At 39.5% G+C, this 23,497-nt stretch overlaps 1 protein-coding gene across 1 annotated transcript in view; it reads left to right on the top strand.

Moving 5' to 3' along the window:
• Nucleotides 1-21,860, top strand: part of DMC1 (DNA meiotic recombinase 1) — a 41,854-nt gene extending 19,994 nt beyond the window's left edge. Inside the window, exons 10-14 of the mRNA XM_060656326.2 lie at nt 493-566; nt 696-810; nt 1,166-1,226; nt 13,674-13,790; nt 21,037-21,860. Coding sequence (XP_060512309.1) covers nt 493-566; nt 696-810; nt 1,166-1,226; nt 13,674-13,790; nt 21,037-21,106 — 437 coding nt within the window. The 3' untranslated portion in view covers nt 21,107-21,860. The remainder of the gene's footprint in view (nt 1-492; nt 567-695; nt 811-1,165; nt 1,227-13,673; nt 13,791-21,036) is intronic.
• The last annotated feature ends 1,637 nt before the right edge of the window (nt 21,861-23,497 follow it).

The raw sequence follows: 23,497 nt of genomic DNA, 5'->3' as shown, positions 1-23,497 counted from the left end.
CAGCTCAGGTTATGATTACATGGTTCATGAGTTCAAGCCCCACATCGGGCTCACTGCTGTCAGCGTGGAGCCTGCTTTAGATCTTCTGTCTCCCTCTCTCTCTGCCCCTCCCCCCGCTCAAAACATGAATAAACATTTATTTTTAAAAATCCATAAATAATTAAGAAAATCCTTTCTTCTTTTTTTTTAAGTCTTATCTATTTTTTTTTTTTTTTTTTGAGAGAGAGAACACAAGCAACAGGGGGGCAGAGAGAAAAGGGAAAAGGGAATGCCAAGCAGGCTCTGCACCGTCAACGTAGAGCTCAACACGGGGCTTGAACTCACAAAACCATGAGATTACAACCAAGAGTGGCACACTTAACCGACTGAGCCACCCAGGTGCCCAAGAAAATCCTTTCAGTACTCTCTTTTGCCTGACTGCAAGAACATACATGATCTTAGCCTCTGCTTCTTCTAGCTTTTGTAACATTTTCTCACTGCATTTCCCACCAGGTGAACATCAGATGGAGCTACTTGATTATGTAGCAGCAAAGTTCCACGAAGAGGCCGGCATCTTCAAGCTATTGGTACAAGCTTTTAAATACTGCTCCCTCACAGAGCCACTTAGCATATTATTTTTCTTCTATTGATTCCGATTCAAATGAACTTCTTTCCTTTGCCGAATGCACATTTATTTTTACATGAATCCTGTGTAGATCATTGATTCAATAATGGCCCTTTTTCGAGTGGATTTCAGCGGTCGTGGGGAGTTGGCTGAACGGCAACAAAAATTGGCCCAGATGTTGTCACGACTCCAAAAAATCTCAGAAGGTAGATTTTTAAAATAAACGGTACTATCAGAATAGCATCTGTGACTGTTGAGTAGGCTTTGCAGAGAACCCAGAATAATGTCAGGAGGCAGTACATTTTTAAAAACTAAAATTCATGGGACTACAACTCTTTTATTAAACCAAAATACTGACTTTAAACCAAAATAAGGTACCTAAAAATAATAATAACAATAATAGCTTTAAATAAATTAATTTATGTTATCAATGAAAAAATAGGAATGTCATATTATTTACAAAATAAATTTAAAGCACAGTATTCCTAAACTCTGAAATCTAAACAATGAACTGTTTATATTGCCATTCTCTTAGTTTGTCAATTTTATTTATTGATGCAGAATATAATGTGGCTGTGTTTGTGACCAATCAAATGACTGCTGATCCAGGAGCAACTATGACGTAAGCCCCAATATTCTACTTTTGTGTTTCAATTAATATCAAAAAGGTTAGAGTGAAGAATAGAAAAGAATTCCAGAATGATCAGTTCTGATGTGGGCACAAATATATCACAAATCACTTTATTGCACAGTGCATATTACTTTATAAATGCAAATATCACTTGTTTTCCAGAATCTCTAGTTCTTTACAGGATGAAGCAATAGTTTAACCATTTTCAGAGATACTTTGGGCTCCTCGTTTGTCTAGGACTAAAAAGATATTGGAGGACAATAAGAAAAAGATAAAAATTTATATTCCATATACATGAATGGCTTCTACTGTGCTAATAAGCTGTCAGCCAAAAACAAAAAGGGAGGCTCACTATAGGAGATACATAAGAGGTCCTATGAGAGAAGTCTCCTGTTAGAAGAAACAGAACTTCAGTTCACACTAGGCATATTCAGAATCTATTGAGGTGTCTGTGCACGTTACATACTTATTGATGGCTCTGCTTGACAGATGGCAGTGAACAGAAAGGCGAGGAGACCTAAAATAGGATGATGAAAACAGAAGATTCAAAGAAAAATTAGTTGCCACCATCAAATATTTTGAACATTATGTATCTGAATAAGCAATCAAAATAACCCCACATTCGTGATGTCAGTCTTTTCAACAAGCCTATATTTAGAAAAAAATTTTAACCAGAGAAAATTTACAAGACTAGTACAATGAATACACATATACAATTCACCAAGGGTCATCTATTCTTAACATTTGTCAGATTTTTTCTCTCTCATGTTTGTGTGTGTGTGTGTGTGTGTGTGTGTATACATGTGTGTAAAATCTCTTTCTCCATAGGTACACATGCATATTCAAATATGTGTGTGTGTGTGTGTGTGTGTGTGTGTGTGTTTTCTAGTGAACCATTTGAGAGGTTTTCCACCGGAACAATTGAGAATTATTTACAGATGTTATGACACTTCAGTTCTTAATACTTCCGCATATTTCCTGTAAGAACAAGAACATTCTCCTACATAACCACAATATAAGTATCAGTCAGGAAATTTAACATCGGCACACTAGTGTTATCTGATATACATTTGTATTCAAGTGCCTCCACTTGTCTCAATAATGTCTGTTATAGCTGGTGGGGTTTTTACATTTTGTTTTTGATTCGGGACTGATGAGGATCACGCACTACATGGAGTTGTTCTGTCTCTTTGGTCTCCTTTAATCAAAACAACTCTTCAGTGTTTGTTAGGCTTTTATGACACTGACGGTTTTGAAGAATACAGGCCAGCTGTTTTTCAGAATGTCCCTCAATTTGGAGGGTGTTTTTCCTCATTAGTTAAAATAGTAAACACTTTTGGCGGGAAAATTATTAAGCAATAATATGACCTTCTCTATAGATCGTATCAGGGGACACATGATGGCAGTTTGTCCCATTATTAGTGATGAGAAGTTTGATCATGTGATTAAGATCGTGTTCACAAGATTTCCCCACTGTAAAATACCTTTTCACCTTTTTAATGAATAAGCAGTTTGTGGGGTGATACTTTATGTGTGTAAATATCATGTTCTGCAATAAGCTTTCACCATTTGGTTTTAGCATCCATTGAAGATTCTTGGTTAAATCAATTATTACTCTGGTGATTGCAATATAGTTTTATTTAAAACCAAGATGGGGCACGTGGGTGGTTCATTTAGTTAAGTGTCTGACTTCGGCCCAGGTCATGATTTCACGGTTCATGAGTTCGAGCCCCGTGTCTGGCTCTGTGCTGACAGTTCAGAGCCTGGAACCTGTTTTGGATTCTGTGTCTCCCCCTCTCTCTCTGCCCCTCCCCCACTCATGCTCTGTCTCTCTCAAAGCTAAATAAACATTAAAAAAATTTTAAACCGAGGCAATATATCATTTAATAACAGATAAATGGGTCATTGACATATGTACTTGAGGATATTTGATATGCCAATGTAAATTTTGTAAATTGTACTGAAATGTATGTGTCTCTTTTTAGGCATTTTCTTTATTTTTTTAACTTTTTAACATTTTATTATTTTTTTATTTTAGAGAGAGAGAGAGCGCACAGGCAGGGGACGGGGCAGAGGGAGAGAGAGAATCTTTTTTTTTTTTTTGAGAGAGAGAGAGAGAGAGAGACAGAGAATCTTGCAGGCTCCACACTCAGCATAGAGCCCAACGCAGGGCTCTGTCTCACAACCATGAGATCATGACCTGAGCCGAAATCAAGAGTCTGAGGCTTAACCGACTGAGCCACCCAGGCACCCCAGGATTTTATTTTTAAGTAATCTCTGCACCCAAAGTGGGGCTAGAACTCACAACCTCAAGAGAAAAAGTCACATGCTCCACCAACTGAGCCAGCCAGGCACCCCTCTTTAGGCATTTTCTAAACTAACCCTAAGAATATTGCTGCATCTTCTACAATTTATACTTGCACTTTTCAATACGCTTTTATGAGTACTTTCTACTTAATCACAGGAGATTCCAATGTGAAAGACATTAACTGCATGAATGGTACGAAGCAAGTTAAAAAGATTGAGAAAGGGAAGCCGATCACTTATTCACTCAATAAATACTTATTGAAAAATCTACTATGTACCAACCTTCTGGGAATTCACTAGTGAGCAAAAGACTATGTGCCTTGCCTTCATAAAGAAGAAAATAAGTGATGTCCACTTAACTCAAAATTGTGAAGACTTGGTAGGTCACGCATTGCCTGTAGTCCTTGAGTGGTTAAGGCAATCTTCTCTGTTTTATAGGGTGTCTTTCATACACAGGACATGAAGTACTTCACAAAGAGTGTAATTTTAAACTGAAGAGAAATGGAAGATTTTTAGGGCTCACTTTAAAAAGAGAAAATGACTCATTGGCTCAGAGGGAGGAAGTGGGTTGCATTCAAATAAAACAGTACAAGTTAAAGAGCAATGTTCTTTCTTCAGGTGTGAGGAGGGAACACTGCAGAGGCCAAAACTGTCTATCTAGAGTTAGAAGGCAAAGGAGATCTGTGGAAATTGGGTCAGATAGGGGTTCTTTTTCTTCTATTTGTAGAAAGTTTCAAAAAGAGTAAAACCATTTTGAATGGACTCCAATAAGACACTAAAAGGAGAAAGAGAGAGGTGACAGAGAGGAAATAATTGAAGGAACTGAAGAGAGGAGGAGATTTATAACGAAGTGAGCCAAGAGCCAGAGAAAGTAACAAAGACTAGTATTTTTGCTGGGTGACTCTGCTTTGAAACATCATCTCCTCTATAGAGCCAAGTTGTGAGCAATCAAACTTCACTATAATTAGTATATTCTGAAGTATGTTAAATTATAACAATATAAATTAAATGCATGCCTTATATAAAGCACATAAGTTGCCACAACTCAATCAAAAACAACAACAACAACAACAACAGTACAGTTTTAAACTAAAGGATCTCAAATGCTATTAGAAAACCTCCAATAAAGAAAATCTTTGTTTCTCAGTGTTGAAGAACTCCAAGCTGCAGCTCGCCTGGGACCTGTCAGAGAAATAGCACTATAATTGGTATGAGTCCCCAAGTATACTGACAATAATTGAGGCTTATATCCCATGCATTATACTTGATGGCACATCGTATTAAAAAGGAACAAAATTATAGAGGCAAGGAGCTGCTGTATCATACAGCAGAGCGTTAGCTCCTAGACGAGGCTTACAGATACAGATTTTAGAAGTAGAGTGATCCAGCTGATGAAGGCTTGGAGATAAAAAGTGAAAGTATCAGCCCGCAAAGCCCCATACCAGGGCAAATAATAGGAGCAACAAATAAGACCGTGATGTTGCCACCTACTTCATTTGTGTATTTGTTTTGCTAAGACAAGAAGTCATCTTAGAACATTTGTGGTCTTGTAAATGTGCAGTTTATTCTCTAGGGGTGTCACCCACTGATTCGACATCATTTGCATAAATTAAGAGGCAATATGGTTAAAGAGGAAATATTAAGCCAAGTCCACTAGCCTGGTGACCATGAGCAAGTCATTTAAACTATCTGAGCTTCAGGGGTGCCTGGCTGTCTCAGTCAGAAGAACATTCCACTCTTGGTCTTGGGGTTGTGAGTTTGAGCCTTATGTTGAGTGTAGAGATTACTTAAATAAAATAAAAACTTAAATAAATAAATAAACAATAAAAATAAACTATTTGAATTCCATTAAGGGATTAAGAGGACTTTTATTTATTGATTGCTCACCATGTGCCAGATGCTTTTATGCATCGTCTTACATAATTCTCATATCAACCCAGCAAAACTCAGGCTCCCTAGGCCTCCCTGTTCTTTCTATGAAGCAAATCTCAGAATAGTGCTATGTGTCTCCCTAGCTCAAAACCCAGAGTTCCATCTTCAAACTTTTGAAAAAAGTGTAGATTTTTCTGCATACTTTATGAGAAAATGGTGGGAGTGGGGGGAATTACTTAACAAAACTTCTTAAACATAACCCTTTTAAAAAACCATCTTTTCTTGGGGCACCTGGCTGGCTCAGTCAATGGAGCATGACTCTTGATCTTGAGGTTGTGAGTTTGAGCCCCATGTTGGGTGGTGTAGAGATTACTTAAAAATAAAATCTTCTAGGGGAGCCTGGGTGGCTCAGTCAGTTGAGGGTCTGACCTCAGCTCAGGTCATGATCTCACAATTTGTGAGTTTGAGCCCCACATCAGGCTCTGTGACAACTCGGAGCCTGGAGCCTGCTTCGGATTCTGTGTCTCTCTCTCTGCCCCTCCCCTGCTCACACTCTGTCTTTCTCTCTCTCTCAAAAAAAAAAAATAAATAAATAAATAAATAAATAAATAAATAAATGAACATTAAAAAATATTAAAAATAAAATCTTTTAAAGTAAAGTTCTGGGGGCACCTGGGTGGCTCAATCAGTTAAGCATCCAATTTTGGTTCAGGTCATGGTCTCACGGTTTGTGAGTTTGAGCCCCATGTCAGATGAGCTTGAGCCCTGCTTTGGGGTTCTTTCTCTCTCTCTTTCTCTCTCTCTCTCTCTTTCTCTCTCTGCTTGCTCACTCACACTCTCTACCTCTTTCAAAAAAAAAAAAAAAATCTTTGGGACGCCCAGGTGGCTCAGTCGGTTAAGTGTCCGACTCTGGATTTCAGGGTCATGAGATCAAGGTCATGAGATCAAGCCAATGGGATTCTCTCTCTCTCTCTGCCTCTCCCCTGCTTGCTGATGCTTTCTCTCTTTCTCTCTCAAAACAAATAAACATTTAAAAAAATCTTTTCTCTTTCCCCCAAATTCTTCTCTTTTTGCAGTACTCTTCTTTCCATATCTTCCCTTAATCTCAAAGGATCCTCCTCATTCTTGGGTATGTTCACTCAGCCTTTCTCTCCTCAGTAGACCCCTTCTCAGAAATTCCATCCAAAAGCTTCCCCTTTAGCAAGTACCAGGAGTTCCAGCTGTCCCTCAGGGACAGTACCAACTTGCCCTTGCACAGACCCCTGAAGGTCTCCACTCCAACCAGTATTTGAGGTCGATACTATTATTATTCCTAATTTGTAAAGGAGGAAATAGAGGCTCAGAGTATCTACTTGCCCAATCATACAGTTTAAAAATGGGAGCTGGGGGTGCCTGGGTGGCTTAGTCAGTTAAGCATCTGACTCTTGATTTTGGCTCAGGTCATGACCTCACAGTTTGTGAGACTGAGCCCCACGTAGACCTCTGTACTGTCAGTGCAGAACCTGCTTGGGATTCCCTCTCTCCTTCTCTGTCTGCCCCTTCCCTGTGTGCGCACACCCTCTCTAAATAAATAAAACCTGGAGCCAGGATTTGAACCCAGGTTCAAATCAAATGTTTGATTTTCAAATCTTTGATTTCAAAGCTGATGCTCTTTTAGTCTCACTGCACTACCCTCCCTATGCTAGTCCTAGGAAAATATAACCTGCCCTACCATCACCACAGTCTTGTACTTCATGACCCCAACACCCTGGTTTGAAGTTGGGAGGTCAGTCTCTTCTGGGTCTTACCCTCAACAATGTAATACACTGTGTCTGTTCAACCAGATGGGGATAAATGACACAGTCTCTCTTGGCCCCTCTTCGTACCCACCCCTCTCTCTTCCTCCCACTCATCATATTCTCCCATCCCCTGAGAAAAGGAGGAAAGAAGAGAAGAAAATATGAAAGAAAGGGAAATAAGAATAGGCTAAAGGAGGGATGTGGGTGGTTTTCTGACGCTGTTTTTACTGGATCAGAAATAGAAGTAAATTAAAGCCTTCTCAAAGGATGCGGAATTCTATACCTTGTCGTACTTAACTTCAGTCCTTAGTTATAACTGCTAGAATACTCAGGAAGTTCAAAGAAACTTTAAGAAAAGTTTCTTGGTTTACATGTCATTGAAAGAGTGACTGTTTTAACTGAATCATTTAATTAAATAATTAAGTTACCATTTACTTCGTATCTCTCATGTGCCGAGATTAGTGTAACAGTAGAGCTAATGTACATAAGTGACCTGACACAGCTCCTGGCGTGTAGTAGGCTTTCAATGAGTTATATTAAATATATCTCAAGAGGCGCCTGAGTTGCTCAGTCGGTTGAGCATCCGACTACGGCTCAGGTCGTGATCTCGTGGTTTGTGAGTTCGAGCCCCGCGTCAGGCTCTGTGCTGACAGCTCAGAGCCTGGAGCCTGCTTGGGATTCTGTGTCTCTGTCTCTCTCTGCCCCTCCCCTGCTCACACTCTGTCTCTCAATAATAAACACTTAAAAAATTATATATATATATATATATATATATATATATATATATATATATATATTGAATCCCCATGGTAGCCCTAAGAGGTAAAATCTTTTTGTTCCCATTTTACAGTTAAAGAAACCAAAATTCATAAAGCTAAGTAACTAGCCCATGGTTACACTGACAATATGTGTTTGAGTCAGGATTAGGAAAACAGATGATGGTAGCCACTGGGCTAATGCCTTACAGATACCCTGTATTCTTACAGATACCCTACCAGTTAGATACTTTTACTACCCCCCACCCCTTTCAAAATGAAGAAACAGACACTTACAATGCTTAAACTTGAACCTGGTCTAACTCCAAAGCTCATATATTACACAGTACATCAGGGCCTTATATGCTTGGGGAGAGGCTGGCGAGCTGTCATTTGAGAAACTTTGCAGGGATGTATCCATTACCCTGGTGAATTGACCAGAGTTCAGAGCCCTCAGCCTTATAGGCAGAGATTTAATTGGGCTGCCTACTGAGAACCAATCCATTTCTCAATCCCCTTGTGAGGGGCAGACTCACAAGCTCAAGAGGCTCCGTGAAAGATCAGAGGGGCCAATGAAAAATGTAACTACATTTGAGGTTCTTATAACCAGTGCATTCTCTCCTTGTAGGCAGACCTCTGTAGGAATTCAAATTTTAATCCAAAGTTATTTACTAAATATGGAATTGAAGCAAAAGGAAATCACTGGATAAGTTAAGAAGGGCATCTGCCACATAGTAAGGATTCAATAAATCTTAGCTGTTATTATTATTACTAATAGCCATTGACATTAGAGGAGAGAGAAACCATGAATCCCTTAAACTTACATGAAAAGTTTGGGTGTGTACATATGTGCATTTTTCTGGGGAAGAGTCTATATCTCTTAATAAATTAACCAAGTGTTAGTGACCTATAAGAAAAGTTAAGAGCATAAATTCTAGGCAAAATTCTGTACAGAATCCTGAACACCTTGATGGATGTAAAATTCAAGTAAAATTTGACTTGGCTTGGTATTCTCCCAGAGCTAAGGCTGTTATGGTATGTTGAAATCTATTTGAATGACATAAAACCTCTTAGTTTATGAATCACTTTTGAGGACATTTTCTTCCCATAATATCTTTGCTATATGTTTTCTTAGTACTTTTGCATATTCTGTAATTTATTTCCCCATTTAGTTCATTCCAAATCATCTCCCTTTGGAGATAATATCTTAACATTCAGGCTCCTCACCTACAGTAATCAGTAATAAGCAGTAGTACCTGTTCTCTTTTGTGCATAAGATACCACATCGGTAACAGCAAACAATAATTTGCTAAGAAAACAACATGGCTATCCATCTAAATGCTCCACCTTTCTGTTCTTTAAATTATCTGTAATGGGGTGGGGTTGGATTACTTCCATTAGAGAGAAATTCTGTCTCCTTTTACATTACCTTTCTGTCAGAACACCTTTCAAAATTTCCTTGAATTGTAACTTCTTTGAAAGTGTGTCACAAAATCTGTATCCAGAAAGATCTAGACCAGGGATACCCAAACTGTCCTCCTCTCCGTTCATTCAACAGTATTTATTCAGTGCCTTTTCCATTATTGGCACTTTCCTAGGCACTGGAATGACAAAGGTGAATAAGGATTTAGTAGGGGACTGAGACCCATGGATTTAAAATTCCAATGTACTATTCTTTGAAAGGAATGTATGGTGGCATGAAAGCACAGACAAGGCAGGCTCTACTCTGTTTCAGAGAATCAGGCAAGGTTTCCAAGAAGGGCTGACACTTGGTGGGTAAGTGGGTAAATGAACAAACACAGTGGGAAAAGGGCTTTTGTTTACAGGGAAGTATGTGTGCAAAGGCATCAAGGTGTGAGAGGACTTGGAATAAGAAGAAAGAAAAGATGGGGCGCCTGGGTGGCTCAGTTGGCTAAGCGGCCGACTTCGGCTCAGGTCATGATCTCACAGTCCATGAGTTCGAGCCCCGCGTCGGGCTCTGTGCTGACAGCTCAGAGACTGGAGCCTGCTTCAGATTCTGTGTCTCGCTCTCTCTCTGACCCTCCCTCGTTCATGCTCTGTCTCTCTCTGTCTCAAAAATAAACATTAAAAAAAAATTAAAAAAAAAAAAAAGAAAAGTTGGAGAGGGAAGTAGGAAGGATAACTACAATCGTAGGTCAGTATGTAAATGGCAGATAGGAAGAAGGGAAAGTTGAGGGAGTTTCTTCCTGAGAGCATTCATTTTTTTGTTACAAAGAAGCAGGCATTGTTATCCAAGATGAAGGGACAAGAATGGACAAGGGGGCTTAAGGACACCAACCATGCTCATATAGGAGAACTACTAAGCAGTACTGAGAGACCATCTGTGAGAAGCAGCAACCATAGCTGTTGAAACCTGTCCTCACCCATTTGGCTTTACTCTCCTTGTCTCCCCTTGACAGAAATTTCTAATCGGTCTAACTTGTGGAAGCACTAATCTTTCTATCATCCAATATTCTTGATATTTTTTGTAACTTCCACATCTTATGTTCAAAAAAAAATTTTTTTTTTCATGTTTATTTTTGGGAGAGCGTGAGCAAGCGAGGGGCAGAGAGAGAGGGGGAGACACAGAATCCAAAGCAGGCTCTAGGCTCTGAGCTATCAGCACAGAGCCCAATGTGGGGCTCAAACTCACGAACCGTGAGATCACGACCTGAGCCACCCAGACACCCCTCAAAAATGTTTTTGAGGACCCACTGCGTAGGTGCTTGCTACAAACTTAAATCCAGTTTTGTTTGCCCTTAAGGAGCTTAGTGACAGGTAATAGGAGAGAGATTGAGGGGGAATATAACAGGTGAATAATGATAGCACTAAGGGCACAACATGAAAAGTGCATTAGGGAAGTGTAAATATAGTATTTGCAAGTTCGGAGTGCACAGACCTGTTTGATATCATCAGCACCTCAAGCAGCCTGTCTGTATAGAACATAGGATTCTTTTAAGACCTTGAAGAACCACTGATAATGTAGGATGACCTGGACAATTTAATTCCATTAAACAAGAGTGGTATCGATCTGTAAGCATTACACAGACAACTCAACTCCAGCTACTTTATCCAGCTGAGATCATTTTATTGCTTTCTACCCCTTCAGCTGCCTTGCAGAAAGCAACCTAACGTTCTTTTTTAAAAGTTTTCATTTGTATTCCATTAATTAACATACTGTGCAATATTAGTTTCAGGTGTAGAATTTAGTGACTCAACAGTTCATACAGCTCCCAGTGCTCATCACTCCTTAATCCCCATCACCTATTTAATCCATCCCCCTCCCCTTCCTTCTGGTAGCCATCAGTTTGTTATTTAAATCTTTTTTTTTTTTTTTAAGGTTATTTATTTTGGCAGAGAGCATGAGCAGGGGAGGGGCAGAGAGAGGGAATCCCAAGCAGGCTCCACGCTGTCAGCACAGAGCCCCACACGGGGCCTGAACCGACGAACCGACAAACCGTGAGATCGTGACCTGAGCTGAAATCAAGAGTCAGACTGGGCCACCCAGGCACTCCCATCAGTTTGCTTGCTGTAGTTAAGAGTCTGTTTCTTGGTTTACTTGTCTTTTTCCCCCATTTGCTCATTTGTTTCTTAAATTCCACATATGAGTGATCATATGGTATTTGTCTTTCTCTGACTAACTTATTTTGCTTAGCATAACACTCTCTAGCTCCCTCGACATTGTTGCAAATGGCACTACTGGGTATTTACCTAGAGGATACAAAAATACTACATAGAAGGAAGACATGCGCCCTGATTTTTATAGCATCGACAACAGCCAAATTATGGAAAGAGCTCAAATGTCCACTAACTGATGAATGGGTAAAGCGGATGTGGTCTATAGCTTTCTGACTTTTTTTTTAAGTTTATTTATTTTGAAAGCAATAGAGACAGAGCAAGTGGAGGAGGGGCAGAGAGAGAAGAAGAAGAATCTCAAGCAGGCTCCACACCAGCACAGAGCCTGGTGCAGGGCTTGAACTCACAAACTGTGAGATCATGACCTGAGCTGAAACCAAGAGTCAGCCGCTTAACCAGCTGAGCCACCCAGGAACCCCAAGCCTTCTGACTTAACTGCTGTCAGTCTCAACTTTCTGGCTGCTGCTTTCTTGATAGTGGTTCACTTCAAAATTAACGATCTGTGTTTGTTCCAACTTTGGACCTGCTGAATCTTAACCAATCCTAACAGCCCCAGCCAGGGATCTTCCGGTCCTAACCCCCGAAACCATTTAATCGAGCAGCAGTTTATAATAGCAGATTCCTTTCCCAAAGAGCTTCTTATCCTCACTACCCTACAATCTATTTAACCTCATGCCAGTCAGCCACATCCTTACTACACCATGCTCATGCTTCGAGTAACTAGAATTCTCAACACCTTCATGGAACAAGCAGAATTTAAAATGACTTGTAACCATATTCTCCCAAAGCTGAGGTTATTATGCTACGTCACAGTTTATTTTGATCAAGTATAACCTATTAGTTTATATTCAGTTCCCCTTCTTGATGATTTCAAGGCCTAGGTTTTCTTCTGCGTCAGCTGGGAAGATTATGTGGGGTTTTTTTTTTCTCCTCCATTCTGTTGACATGGTATGTTACACTGATGATTTTCCTATGTTGAACCACTCTTGTATTCCTAAGGCATATCCTACTTGTTCATGATGTATAGTCCTTCTAATATGCTGCTGGATTTGGTTTGCTAGTGTTTTAGTAAGGATTTTTGCACTTGGTTTTTGTAAAGCATCCACTATTAGGGTTATTAAGAACCTTTCACTTCTTGCCAAGGAAGTGTCAGTCCCCTAGTGAGTAGATCTCTCATGGTGAGCATCAATAATATTTGTAACTACCTTGAAATCATATATTTTTTTAATCCACATGATCAAATGTAGTAAAAACTCATCTGTTCTGCAACTTATTTTAGAAGAATAAACTTTAGGCTTAAGTAATAAAGACACAGATATTTCCAAGATTATTCTCACTGAAAATTCATAATAAGCGCAACGTTGAAGGCTTCCAACATACAGTTAATGACTAAGAAGGAAGTTCTCAATCTGCTCTCATTTACATCATGTCCTCATAGGGATAACTGGGTATTTTTTATTCATTAGACTAGAATAGTGCTTGGGACATAGTAGGCCATTAATAAATATTTCTGATAAGTGAATGAATAAGTTCAATCTTTGTATTTTATAAAGAAGAAAAATCACTTACCCCCAAGAATTACCCTAAGACAGTGAATAATGTTTTATTTGTGTTTTGTCCTTTTAAAAAATTAATCAAAACATAAACAGTTCATCATAGGACTCTCAAAAGCCTGAAGTGGATGGCAATGGGGTACACAGCAGCTCCAAACCCTACCCCACTCTATAGTTAACAAATGAGCCTCTGCTTGCTTAGAACACACACCAATCCCATCCCCTGCTGTTCTCCACAGAAAAATTCCCTCCTTATTGCAGATTTTACTGTATATAGTCCATATGATAAAACCTGAAAAGGTGTAGGGGCACCTGCATGGCTCAGTCTGTTAAGTGTCTGACTTCAGCTCAGGTCATGATCTCACAGTTCATGAGTTCGAGCCCCTTATCAGGCTCCACACTGACAGTGCAGAGCCTGCTTGGGATTCTCTTTCTCTCTCCCTTTCTCTCTCTCTGCCACTCCCCCACTTGTGCTCTGTCTCTCAAAATAAATAAATAAACTTAAAAAAAATCCTGAAAAGGTGTTTATTAATTCAGTTTTCAGGCAGACCCCAAAAAACCCATCGGGGGACACATTCTGGCTCATGCTTCAACAACAAGAATAAGCTTAAGAAAAGGAAGAGGAGAACTGAGAATTGCCAAGATTTATGACAGGTAAATATTTTCTTTCCTTTTTTTTTTTTTTTTTTTTGGTTTATTTTTTGAGAGAGAGAGAGCACAAGCTGGGGAGGGGTAGAGAGAGGGAAAGAGAAATCCCAAGCAGCCTTCGTGCTGTCAGTGCAGAGCCAGATGTAAGGCTCCATCTCACAAACCATGAGGTCATGACCTGAGCTGAAACCAAGAGTCAGACGCTTAACTGAGCCACCCAGGCGCCCAATATTTTCTTATTTTTAATCAGATTCTTGGGCATATGGCATTAAATAGAATTGCCTCTCCTAAGGGGCTGTAATTATGCCACTGGCAGATACTACATGCTTGAATTTCCTTCTCAGAAAGTATTCAATTCATTGTGACGTCCCTACTATGGACTAGGTTCTAGGGATTCAGAGATTCTGTTGACACATAGACTTGGTCCCTGGCCTCCCAAAGTTACAGTAAACCTAGATAATGAAAGAATCAATTCCAACCAAATTGTGTCCGTGCAGGGAAAGCACAGAGTATGATAGAGATATATTATTCTCCTTTCTTCTGCTAGGTTTTGTTTTGTTTTTAGGTTTCAGTTTAAACATCCCTTCCTCAGGGAATCTTTCCCTAACCCTTACAGTCTAGGCTGTACCCTTTACTGTACTATATATTCTTTTGTGGTACTTCACGTATTTAATGAAAAATTATAAACAATAACTTTTTTTTAATTTTTTTTTAACGTTTATTTATTTTTGAGACAGAGAGAGAGCATGAACAGGGGAGGGTCAGAGAAAGAGGGAGACACAGAATCTGAAACAGGCTCCAGGCTCTGAGCTGTCAGCACAGAACCCGACGTGGGGCTCGAACCCACAGACTGTGAGATCATGACCTGAGCCGAAGTCGGTCTCTCAACCGACTGAGCCACCCAGGCGCCTCAAACAATAAATTTTTACAGAGAGACATACTACATACCAGCTATTTGAGGTTCTGGGGATAGAACAATGACTAAAACAAAAAGATAAGGCCCTACCATCATAGAGCTTATATTCCATTGGTAATGATTTATATAATGTATCTCATCCTTGCTAGACAGCAAATTCCCCAAGGATAGAGACACGATTCTCTTGCTCACTGCTGTATTCCATCAGTGCCTGAGATGTAATACGTGTGCAGTATTTGTGACTGATTTATTAGCCAACCCTGAGCAACAAGGCGAAGATTTGTAATAACTCTACCCAAAGGAGGAAAAATCAGCAAAAGGAAATCACATGAGCTCTTAATCTGGTTTTTGCCATGTATCACGGTACTTATTATGAGCTGTCATCGAATAAACATTAAATAATCAGTTCTCCCATTTATCTGATTTTCATTTAGACCATTTTTTCATGACCCGTCCCTATAAGCTATAATATACAAATTCTGTGTTTTATGAAGCTTCAGCAATCTAAATGTTCTTTATTGAATTAAATAGGTAGTAGGATTTTTCCATCTTTTCACAGATATAAATTTCTTGGTCTGCATCTTAGACAGATTGCTGTGCTTAGAACTTTCCCTAAACACTTTTTACTCTGAATTACATCAGCTGGCTACATGTACCTCTCCCTCACAATAGGAACTGAGTCTGGTTCACCAGTGTCCCCAGCACCTAATATGGTATGTGGCACATAGTAGGAACTCAATTACTATTTGTTGAATTAACAAATGAATGAACTCCATCTATATGTTCAATCATTTGCATATTTTATCAGATCCTCCCTATTTGTAGGAACAAGTAACTCCTGCAGTCCTACAGTCTTGAGAGAATACTAGGGTTCTGCATACTCAATAAAGGGTAATTAAAGTTATCATAGAGGTTAGTAATGTCAAATTTCCATAAATTTGAATAAAAACACCAAAACTAGATCAGAGCTTAAAATGTCAAAACTTAATTTGCTATGCAGCTTGTCCTCCCTTCTTTCTGGTCCCTAAAGATTTCCCACAAAGAATTCTTGACTTTAAAGGAAACTTTTTGGTTGAGAAGTTGATGATGCTAATAATAATGGTAGCTAATACCCATTGAGTGGCTGCCAAGTCCTGGGCTTTGCACTAAGTGCTTTATATATATATATTTCATCACTTATAACAACAACCCTAAGAGATGGAAGTCATTATCCATAGTTTCCACATGAGGAAACAGGTAACCATTGCCTCTCTACAGTCCATTCCATTTTTTTAAACTCTATTCATTTTGAGAGAGAGAGAGAGAGAGCACAAGCAAGGGAGGGGCAGAGAGAGAGAATCCCAAGCAGGCTCCCAACTGTCAGTGCAGAGTCCGATGCGGGCCTCAAACCCACGAACTGTGAGATCATGGCCTGAGCCGAAATCAAGAGTCAGACGCTTGAATGACTGAGCCACCCAGGCGCCCCTACAGTCTATTTTAAACATAGAAGCCAGAGCGAACCTTTGTAAAATTAAGTCAGATCATATCTGTCCTCTGCTTTAAACCCTCCACTGGCTCCCCATTTTAACTCACAATAAAAGCTCAAGTCTCTGCAGTGGTTTACAGAGCACTATGTAAATATCCCTATCCTGTTTCCCCTGTTCTCCCCCTTCTCACAGCACTGCAACCCCAGAGGGCACTTTGCTGTTAGAAACATGCCAGGCACACTTCTACTTTAGGGGCCTTGCACTTAGTGTTATCCCTGCCTGGAATACTCTTTCCCCACATAGCCCTCATTCTGGTAACCAGTCTCTCCTCCTTCAGGTCTTTGATCAAATGTTACCTTCTCCACAATACCTGTCTAGCTCTCCCTATTTAAAATCGCAACTCCTCCCAGTTCCCACACTTCTGTCTCCCTCACCCAGCTCTATTTTTTCTTTCCCCATAACACTCATCATCTTCGAACATACTACATAATGTATTTATTATGTTCATTATTTATTATCCGTTTCTTCTTCTTGCCAAATATAGGTTCCACAGGGCAGGAATCTTTGTCTATTTTTTTCACTTCTAGATCTCAAGCGCCTACAATAAGGATATAGCAGGTCCTCAATAAATATTTTCTTAATGAGTAAATGAATGGACTCTCCCGAAATCAATCAATAAAGATTGGAATCAGGATTAGAATCTGTGCTGTCTGAATCTAGGGCTGACACCTTTATTTATTTCTTTTTCTTTTTTTTTTTTAAGTTTATTTATTTTGAGAAAGAGAGAGAGCATGCATGAGCAGGGGAAGGGCAGAGAGACAGGGGGAGAGAGAGAATCCCAAGCAGGCTCCATGCTGTCAGCACTGAGCCTGACATGGGGCTCAAACTCACAGAATATGAGATTATGAAATCAAGAGTCAGACACCCAGCTAACTAAGCCACCCAGGCACCCCTAAGGCCGACACTTTTAATCTTACACCATTTTTTAATTTGTTGAAGATGATCTATTTAGGACAGTCATAGCTAGTCCCATGGCCTCAGCTACTACTTTATACAGATGTAGTAGAAAGGCATTTCCTGTTCAGAAAAAAAACACAAAATTCTCAAGGAATTGAACAGAAAGGAGTTATCAGAAGAATTCTCAGATGTACAGGAGTGACTACAAAAAGGGACTCAGTTCTTTCCGTAGGATGTCACTATAGTTATTGCTCCCATAAGTAACTATTGCTGGCCCCCAAGTATACATTATTCTCCCTTTAAAGCTTTTGAATCAAGAAAAACCCCATTTATTTTATTCTACTTAGCATATCTGAGGTCAGTGGACAGTAGAAACAAAGAATCCCGCTGAATTCAAAGGAAAAACAAATTTTAAATAATTACCAAAAATTGAAAAGGTACCCAAATGGTCAAGTTTCTGAAGTAATTTTTTTTTCTGTTTCTAGAACAGAATAAAAAAAACACCAGTTCAACTTTGTAGATAGCTTGTGAGGCTTCCCTCTTTCTCATCTCCTTATCTTCCTGCCATTTGTAAGTGGCCAGCTGAGTATTTGCCATCAAACATTCTTTTCTGATTCTGTTCAGGCCTTTTTAGCAGCTGTAGTTTTAGCTTAGCAAGCCTTATTTATAGCCCATTTGCTATCCTCAGGGGAACCCCCCCCCCCAACCCCGCTATTTCCTAAGGGAAGTAACCTGACCCATAGGGTGCTCAGAGTGTATAGTCTAATCTCTACCCCTCTAACAAAACAAAACAAAACAAAACAAAACAAAACAAAACAAAACAAAACAAAACAAAAACCAAAAACCAACTTTGAGAGGTATTTTAGTCTAGTGGTTAAGAACATGACCTTTGGGGGCGTGGGTTAAGCATCCTGCTCTTGATTTCAGCTCAGGTCACGATCTCATGGTTCGTGAGTTCAAGCCCCATGTCAGGTTCTGCCCTGACAACACAGAGCCTGCATTGGATTCTCTCTCTGTCTCTCTCTCTGCCCCTCTGCCACTTGTTCTCTCTCTCTCTCTCAAAAAAAAAAAAAGAACATGAGCTTTGGAGTCAAATACTTTAGTCTCTAATCTGGCATTATCATTTACCAGCAGTGTGCCCCCTGGCTACTTCTCTCTGAACCTCAATCTTCTCTGTAAAATGTGGATAATAATACATACCCAAGGGTTCTCATAAGATTTAAGTAAAATAATATAAAGGAGCCTGTAGTAAATTAGTAAATATTTAATAAATGAAAGCTATTAATATTACTAAACAGTCACCACGACTTGGATATAATAACAGCACAAAGTAGCAGTAGGCTCTTTCTCTTGTGATCAGTGATTTTCAAATTTTTATTTCTTGTTTATTAACCTTTTACTCAAGCTTTAGATATTCACTTCCAACTGCTTACAGAACTCCTCTACAGGAGTATCCCACAGGTACTTTAAACAGAACATATCTAAAGCTAACTTCTTAGTCTTCTCTTTCTTATCTACAAAACAAGTATCTCCATTCCAATTTTTTATTCATGCTATTCCCTCTACTTGGAATACCACTCAATTCTGCCTCAGAAGCCTCTAGAGGCTTATCTATGAGGCCTTCCCTAATCAACCTAGTTGGGATAATGCCTCCTCTCTTCAGAGTTCTATAATATATATATTGACTTTATGAAATTTACCTTACTTTGCATATCTGTCATTTGTCATAGTTCCACCTGTTAGACTTTTTTTTTTTTTTTTTTTTTTGAGAGAGAGAGAGAGAGAGAGAGAGGGCACAAGTGAGCAAGGGAGAGAGAGAGAAGCAGGGTTTGTGCTCACCCAAAGCAGGGCTCAAACTCACTCATCCCAAAGCGGGGCTCATGCTCATGAACTGTGAGATCGTGACCTGAAACAAATTCTCATGCTTAACTGACTGAGCCACCCAGGCACCCCTCACCTGGTAGACTGTCTATTTTTGTGAAATCTGTAAGATCTAGTATATAATAAGGTATGATTTTCATAAGCTTAAAAACATTACTTTCTTGCAAGTAAATATAAAACATATGTCAAAGTCTTGTTTCAACTCCTTAATTGATGAAGAAATTGATTCAAAGGATAATTTGACAGAGATTTACGTAGTCAATCAAAGGAGTGATGAAATAAATTTGCAAATAGGGGCGCCTGGGTGGCGCAGTCGGTTAAGTGTCCGACTTCAGCCATGTCACGATCTCGTGGTCCGTGAGTTCGAGCCCCGCGTCAGGCTCTGGGCTGATGGCTCGGAGCCTGGAGCCTGTTTCCGATTCTGTGTCTCCCTCTCTCTCTGCCCCTCCCCCGTTCATGCTCTGTCTCTCTCTGTCCCAAAAATAAATAAAAAAAAAAAAAAAAAAAAAAAAAAAAGAAATAAATTTGCAAATAGATGGAAAACTGGTTAGTATCCTACAAGGTGATAAATTATAACATTTGAAGTTGTCTTTTCTACTGGAGGGAAATCAGTTGCTTCTCTACACAATGATTCCAGTGCTATAGCGTGGCATCATTTGCATTACCCTCAGACAAAACTCATCTCCATTGCTATCGTTTTTCTACAAATTAACCTTGACTCCTACAGTGTTGTAGAATAAATTAAAAGGTAAAAATTTAAAGACCATACAATCACATACAAATATGAAATGTCAAAGATTTTATTTAACTCATTAATTAATGCAGGAACCAATACAATTTTATAACCAGATCAAAGAAAAAATCAAATGAGCACACATATGGAGCCAAATGAGGAATGCTAACATGAATTATAAATTGATCAAAAGCAGGTCAGTATCCATAGGACAATAATCCATTGTATTCCTCCTCATACAATTTACATTTCTATGGACAAGAATAATTTGTATTACTCTTGGTTACCTACAATTTACAGAGTTGTAAATAGCTCAAAGACAATGGAAGGCAGGGTCCTCACAGAACTGGGGAACTGGGAAGGGTGTCCTGGGCAACCTACTTTTCTTTTCTTTTCTTTTTTCTTTTTTTAATGTTTATTTTTATTTTTTATTTTTTTTTAATTTTTCTAATGTTTGTTTATTCTTGAGACAGAGACAGAGCGCGAACAGGGGAGGGGCAGAGAGAGAGGGAGACACAGAATCTGAAACAGGCTCCAGGCTCTGAGCTGTCAGCACAGAGCCTGATGCGGGGCTCGAACCCACGAACTGTGAGATCATGACCTGAGCCGAAGTCGGACGCTCAACCGACTGAGCCACCCAGGCGCCCCTTAATGTTTATTTTTGAGAGAGAAAGAGAAAGTGAGAGAGAGAGTGTGAGTGGAGGAGGGGCAGAGAGAGAGGGACACACAGAATCCAAAGCAGGCTCCAGGCTCCAGGCTCTGAGCTCTGAGCTGTCTTCACAGAGCCTGACATGGGGCTCAAATCCATGGACCGCAAGATCATGACCTGAGCCCAAGTCAGACAGACGCTCAGTTGCCTGAGCCACCCAAGCACCCCAACCTATTTTTCCACTGAAGGCCCTCAGTAATCTTTCAGTTCGCTTCAAAGCCTTTCACAATTTTCCCCTGCGTTAGTTTAGTCAGTAGAAATGTGCACATCCCTTTCAAATCGGGGCCCCTAAAGGTCTGCCACACAATGCCTGAGAGTATACTAAAAGAACCCCCTAGTTATTCCTTCTGCCTATTTCCAAGTTTGGGGTAATTTTTCTTGATATTCAGAACCTTGCAAATGGAAGTTGTTCAGTAAGTGTGAGAGTTGATAATACTTGTGGGTAAATTTCTGTAGTCCACATTTAGCTCTAGCAACTCTGAAATGTCTCTGGAGCCTCAGACTGATAGGAGTGTGATGCCTGTGACATGAATATGGTATTTATAGAAATGGAGCTTTTTATAAACTTCTGTTCCCTTGTATTCTGTTAGCCCCGAGATGCCTGAAAATGAAGCCACCTTCGCAATAACTGCTGGAGGAATTGGGGATGCCAAGGAGTAGGTGGCGAATTGATGCAAATTGCTTCTTAGTGCTTATTAGGAGCTAAAGAAATGGCAAAGCAGGCTCAAATTTCAGGTCTCGAAGTAAGAGTTTGTTTTTTTCATGTGTTATTGTTAAAGGAAAGTCAGCAAAAGAAATGTTAATCTTACATTTACGCTAAAAGTCTCTGATGTGTAATGACTGTACATTGAATGTCAATTCAGGAATACATATAAACTATTGAAATATATATAAACCTATTGAAAACTAGAAGGGATAACTGATCCCCTCACTTTAGTGTCCAAAGTGAGACACTAAACAGATGGAAAACCTGAGTTCGAAAATGTCCCATTCCCTCTTGAACACTCAACAGAGATAGATACACTTCCAAAGGAGGGAACCGTTTAAGGAAGGAATGTTTACAGGACACACACAAAAGTTTTTGTTGTATTTACGGCATTAAATTGTATATTCACCTTTAGCAACAGAAAGGAAATATTAAACTAAATTTTAAACCATTTGACTTTTTGACAAGTTGAAATTACTTTTAAAAAACGTGTTTTTTAGATTTTTTATTTTTTACAAACATTTTTTATTGGGAAGATAAAGAGGAAGGTAACTAGGAACTCTATAGTTCGGGGTAATCAATAGTGCATGAGTTTTATATTTTAAGTTTGGGGTAGAGAATTCAAAATATTAAAAAGATATATTAAAGTTAATTTCATGTAAAATTTCTGAGTACTAATTTTAGAAATGTACAAAAAAATATTGTTTTTCTGTGACACAAAAATAAAATGTAGTTTTCAAAATGAATGTATGATTGAAAGTATTTACAAATTAAAATACTAGCAATATTTACAACGACAGTCTTTATTGACCACAAAAAGATTTCATAGCTTATGTTGCATCACTTCACATGAAAATACAAGTATCGAGGGGCGCCTGGGTGGCGCAGTCGGTTAAGCGTCCGACTTCAGCCAGGTCACGATCTCGCGGTCCGTGAGTTCGAGCCCCGCGTCAGGCTCTGGGCTGATGGCTCGGAGCCTGGAGCCTGTTTCTGATTCTGTGTCTCCCTCTCTTTCTGCCCCTCCCCCGTTCATGCTCTGTCTCTCTCTGTCCCAAAAATAAATAAAAAACGTTGAAAAAAAATTAAAAAAAAAAAAAAAAAAAAGAAAATACAAGTATCGAAAGTACCATTTGTTACACAAGGTATTGGATTATCCATTGTCATTCGCTCACCAATGCTTGGAGATAAAAGATGTACAAGGAAAGTATGACTCCTGTCCTCAAAGAATGTGAACACTAGTTAAGACACTAGTGTTAAAATACTAATAGTTGTGAAAGAATGAGAGAGATCAAGTGATTATATAATTAATCAGTAGTGTGGTCTTGGATTACAGGATTGCAAAAATGGGAGAGGAAAGGTTAAGCTGTGGGACAGCATGTGCAAAGGCAGAGAAGCTGGGATTTGGAAACAGAGACCAGCCTGACAAGCAGAAATTGTTCAGAGTGGTGTACTGGGAAATAAGAGCGTTTTTGTTTTTTTTTTTTTTACTTTTTTTAAACCACAGAAGCTGCTTCTCTGAATAAGCAGAGACAAAGTCATCTAGGAGCAGATTTTCTGTATTCAGCAAAGTCAAATGGCTTCTTTTGGTATACAAATATAAATGCATACTTTTGTCCTGGGGAAGGGAAGATTTTGTTACTTGATAAAAACTGAATAACAACTAAAGATACCACGGTATGTGGAGCCCTGGAGGGGAATGGACTAATTTATGTAGAAGCCCAGAGCCTTTTTGGTAGGAAAGGAAATAAAAGTCCCAAGATTGGAAATTCAGAAAAATTTTCTGGGTTAAACTGAGTAACCCCCTCACCAGTGAGAATTTACCAAGAGGTGGGTAGTGGGTTTGGAAACCAGGGCTTAATACAAGAAAGAGCCTATATAGTTCTGTGGAGAGGCTAGTTTTAATATGGCGTGTAGCTAAAGCTCTCTGGGTCCAGCTACTCTTTTGTGTCCTGCTCTGGAGAACAGTAGCTGGGAACTGAGGACAGTGAATTAGGAAGCTGTGACCTTGGGGCCCAACTTTGGGACAGCACAGCAGATTGTGTGGCACCCATGGAATTCTGCTAGGCCAGGGTTCAATTTGTCAGGGCTTTCAGTCCTCCCTCTCCACCTGACTATAGAAACAGCTCTCGCCCCTTATCCTAAGGGGGACAGAAGAGCTCAAAAAAGAGATTTTATTGGTCAGAATTCGTTTGGTTGCAAGCCACAGAAACTCAGGGCGGCAAATGGAAGACACGAATACATTGGCTCATGAAACTGAAAAGTCCAGAAGTAGTGCTGACATTGGCCACAGATGGAGCCAAGATCTCAAACAGCATCATCAGGACTTGCTCTTCCTGCCTCCTTTT

Source organism: Panthera onca, chromosome B4 (assembly GCF_046562875.1).
Source record: "Panthera onca isolate mPanOnc1 chromosome B4, mPanOnc1 haplotype 2, whole genome shotgun sequence".
In the NCBI taxonomy this organism is placed as follows: domain Eukaryota; kingdom Metazoa; phylum Chordata; class Mammalia; order Carnivora; family Felidae; genus Panthera; species Panthera onca.
This window is presented reverse-complemented; position numbering and strand designations above follow the sequence as displayed.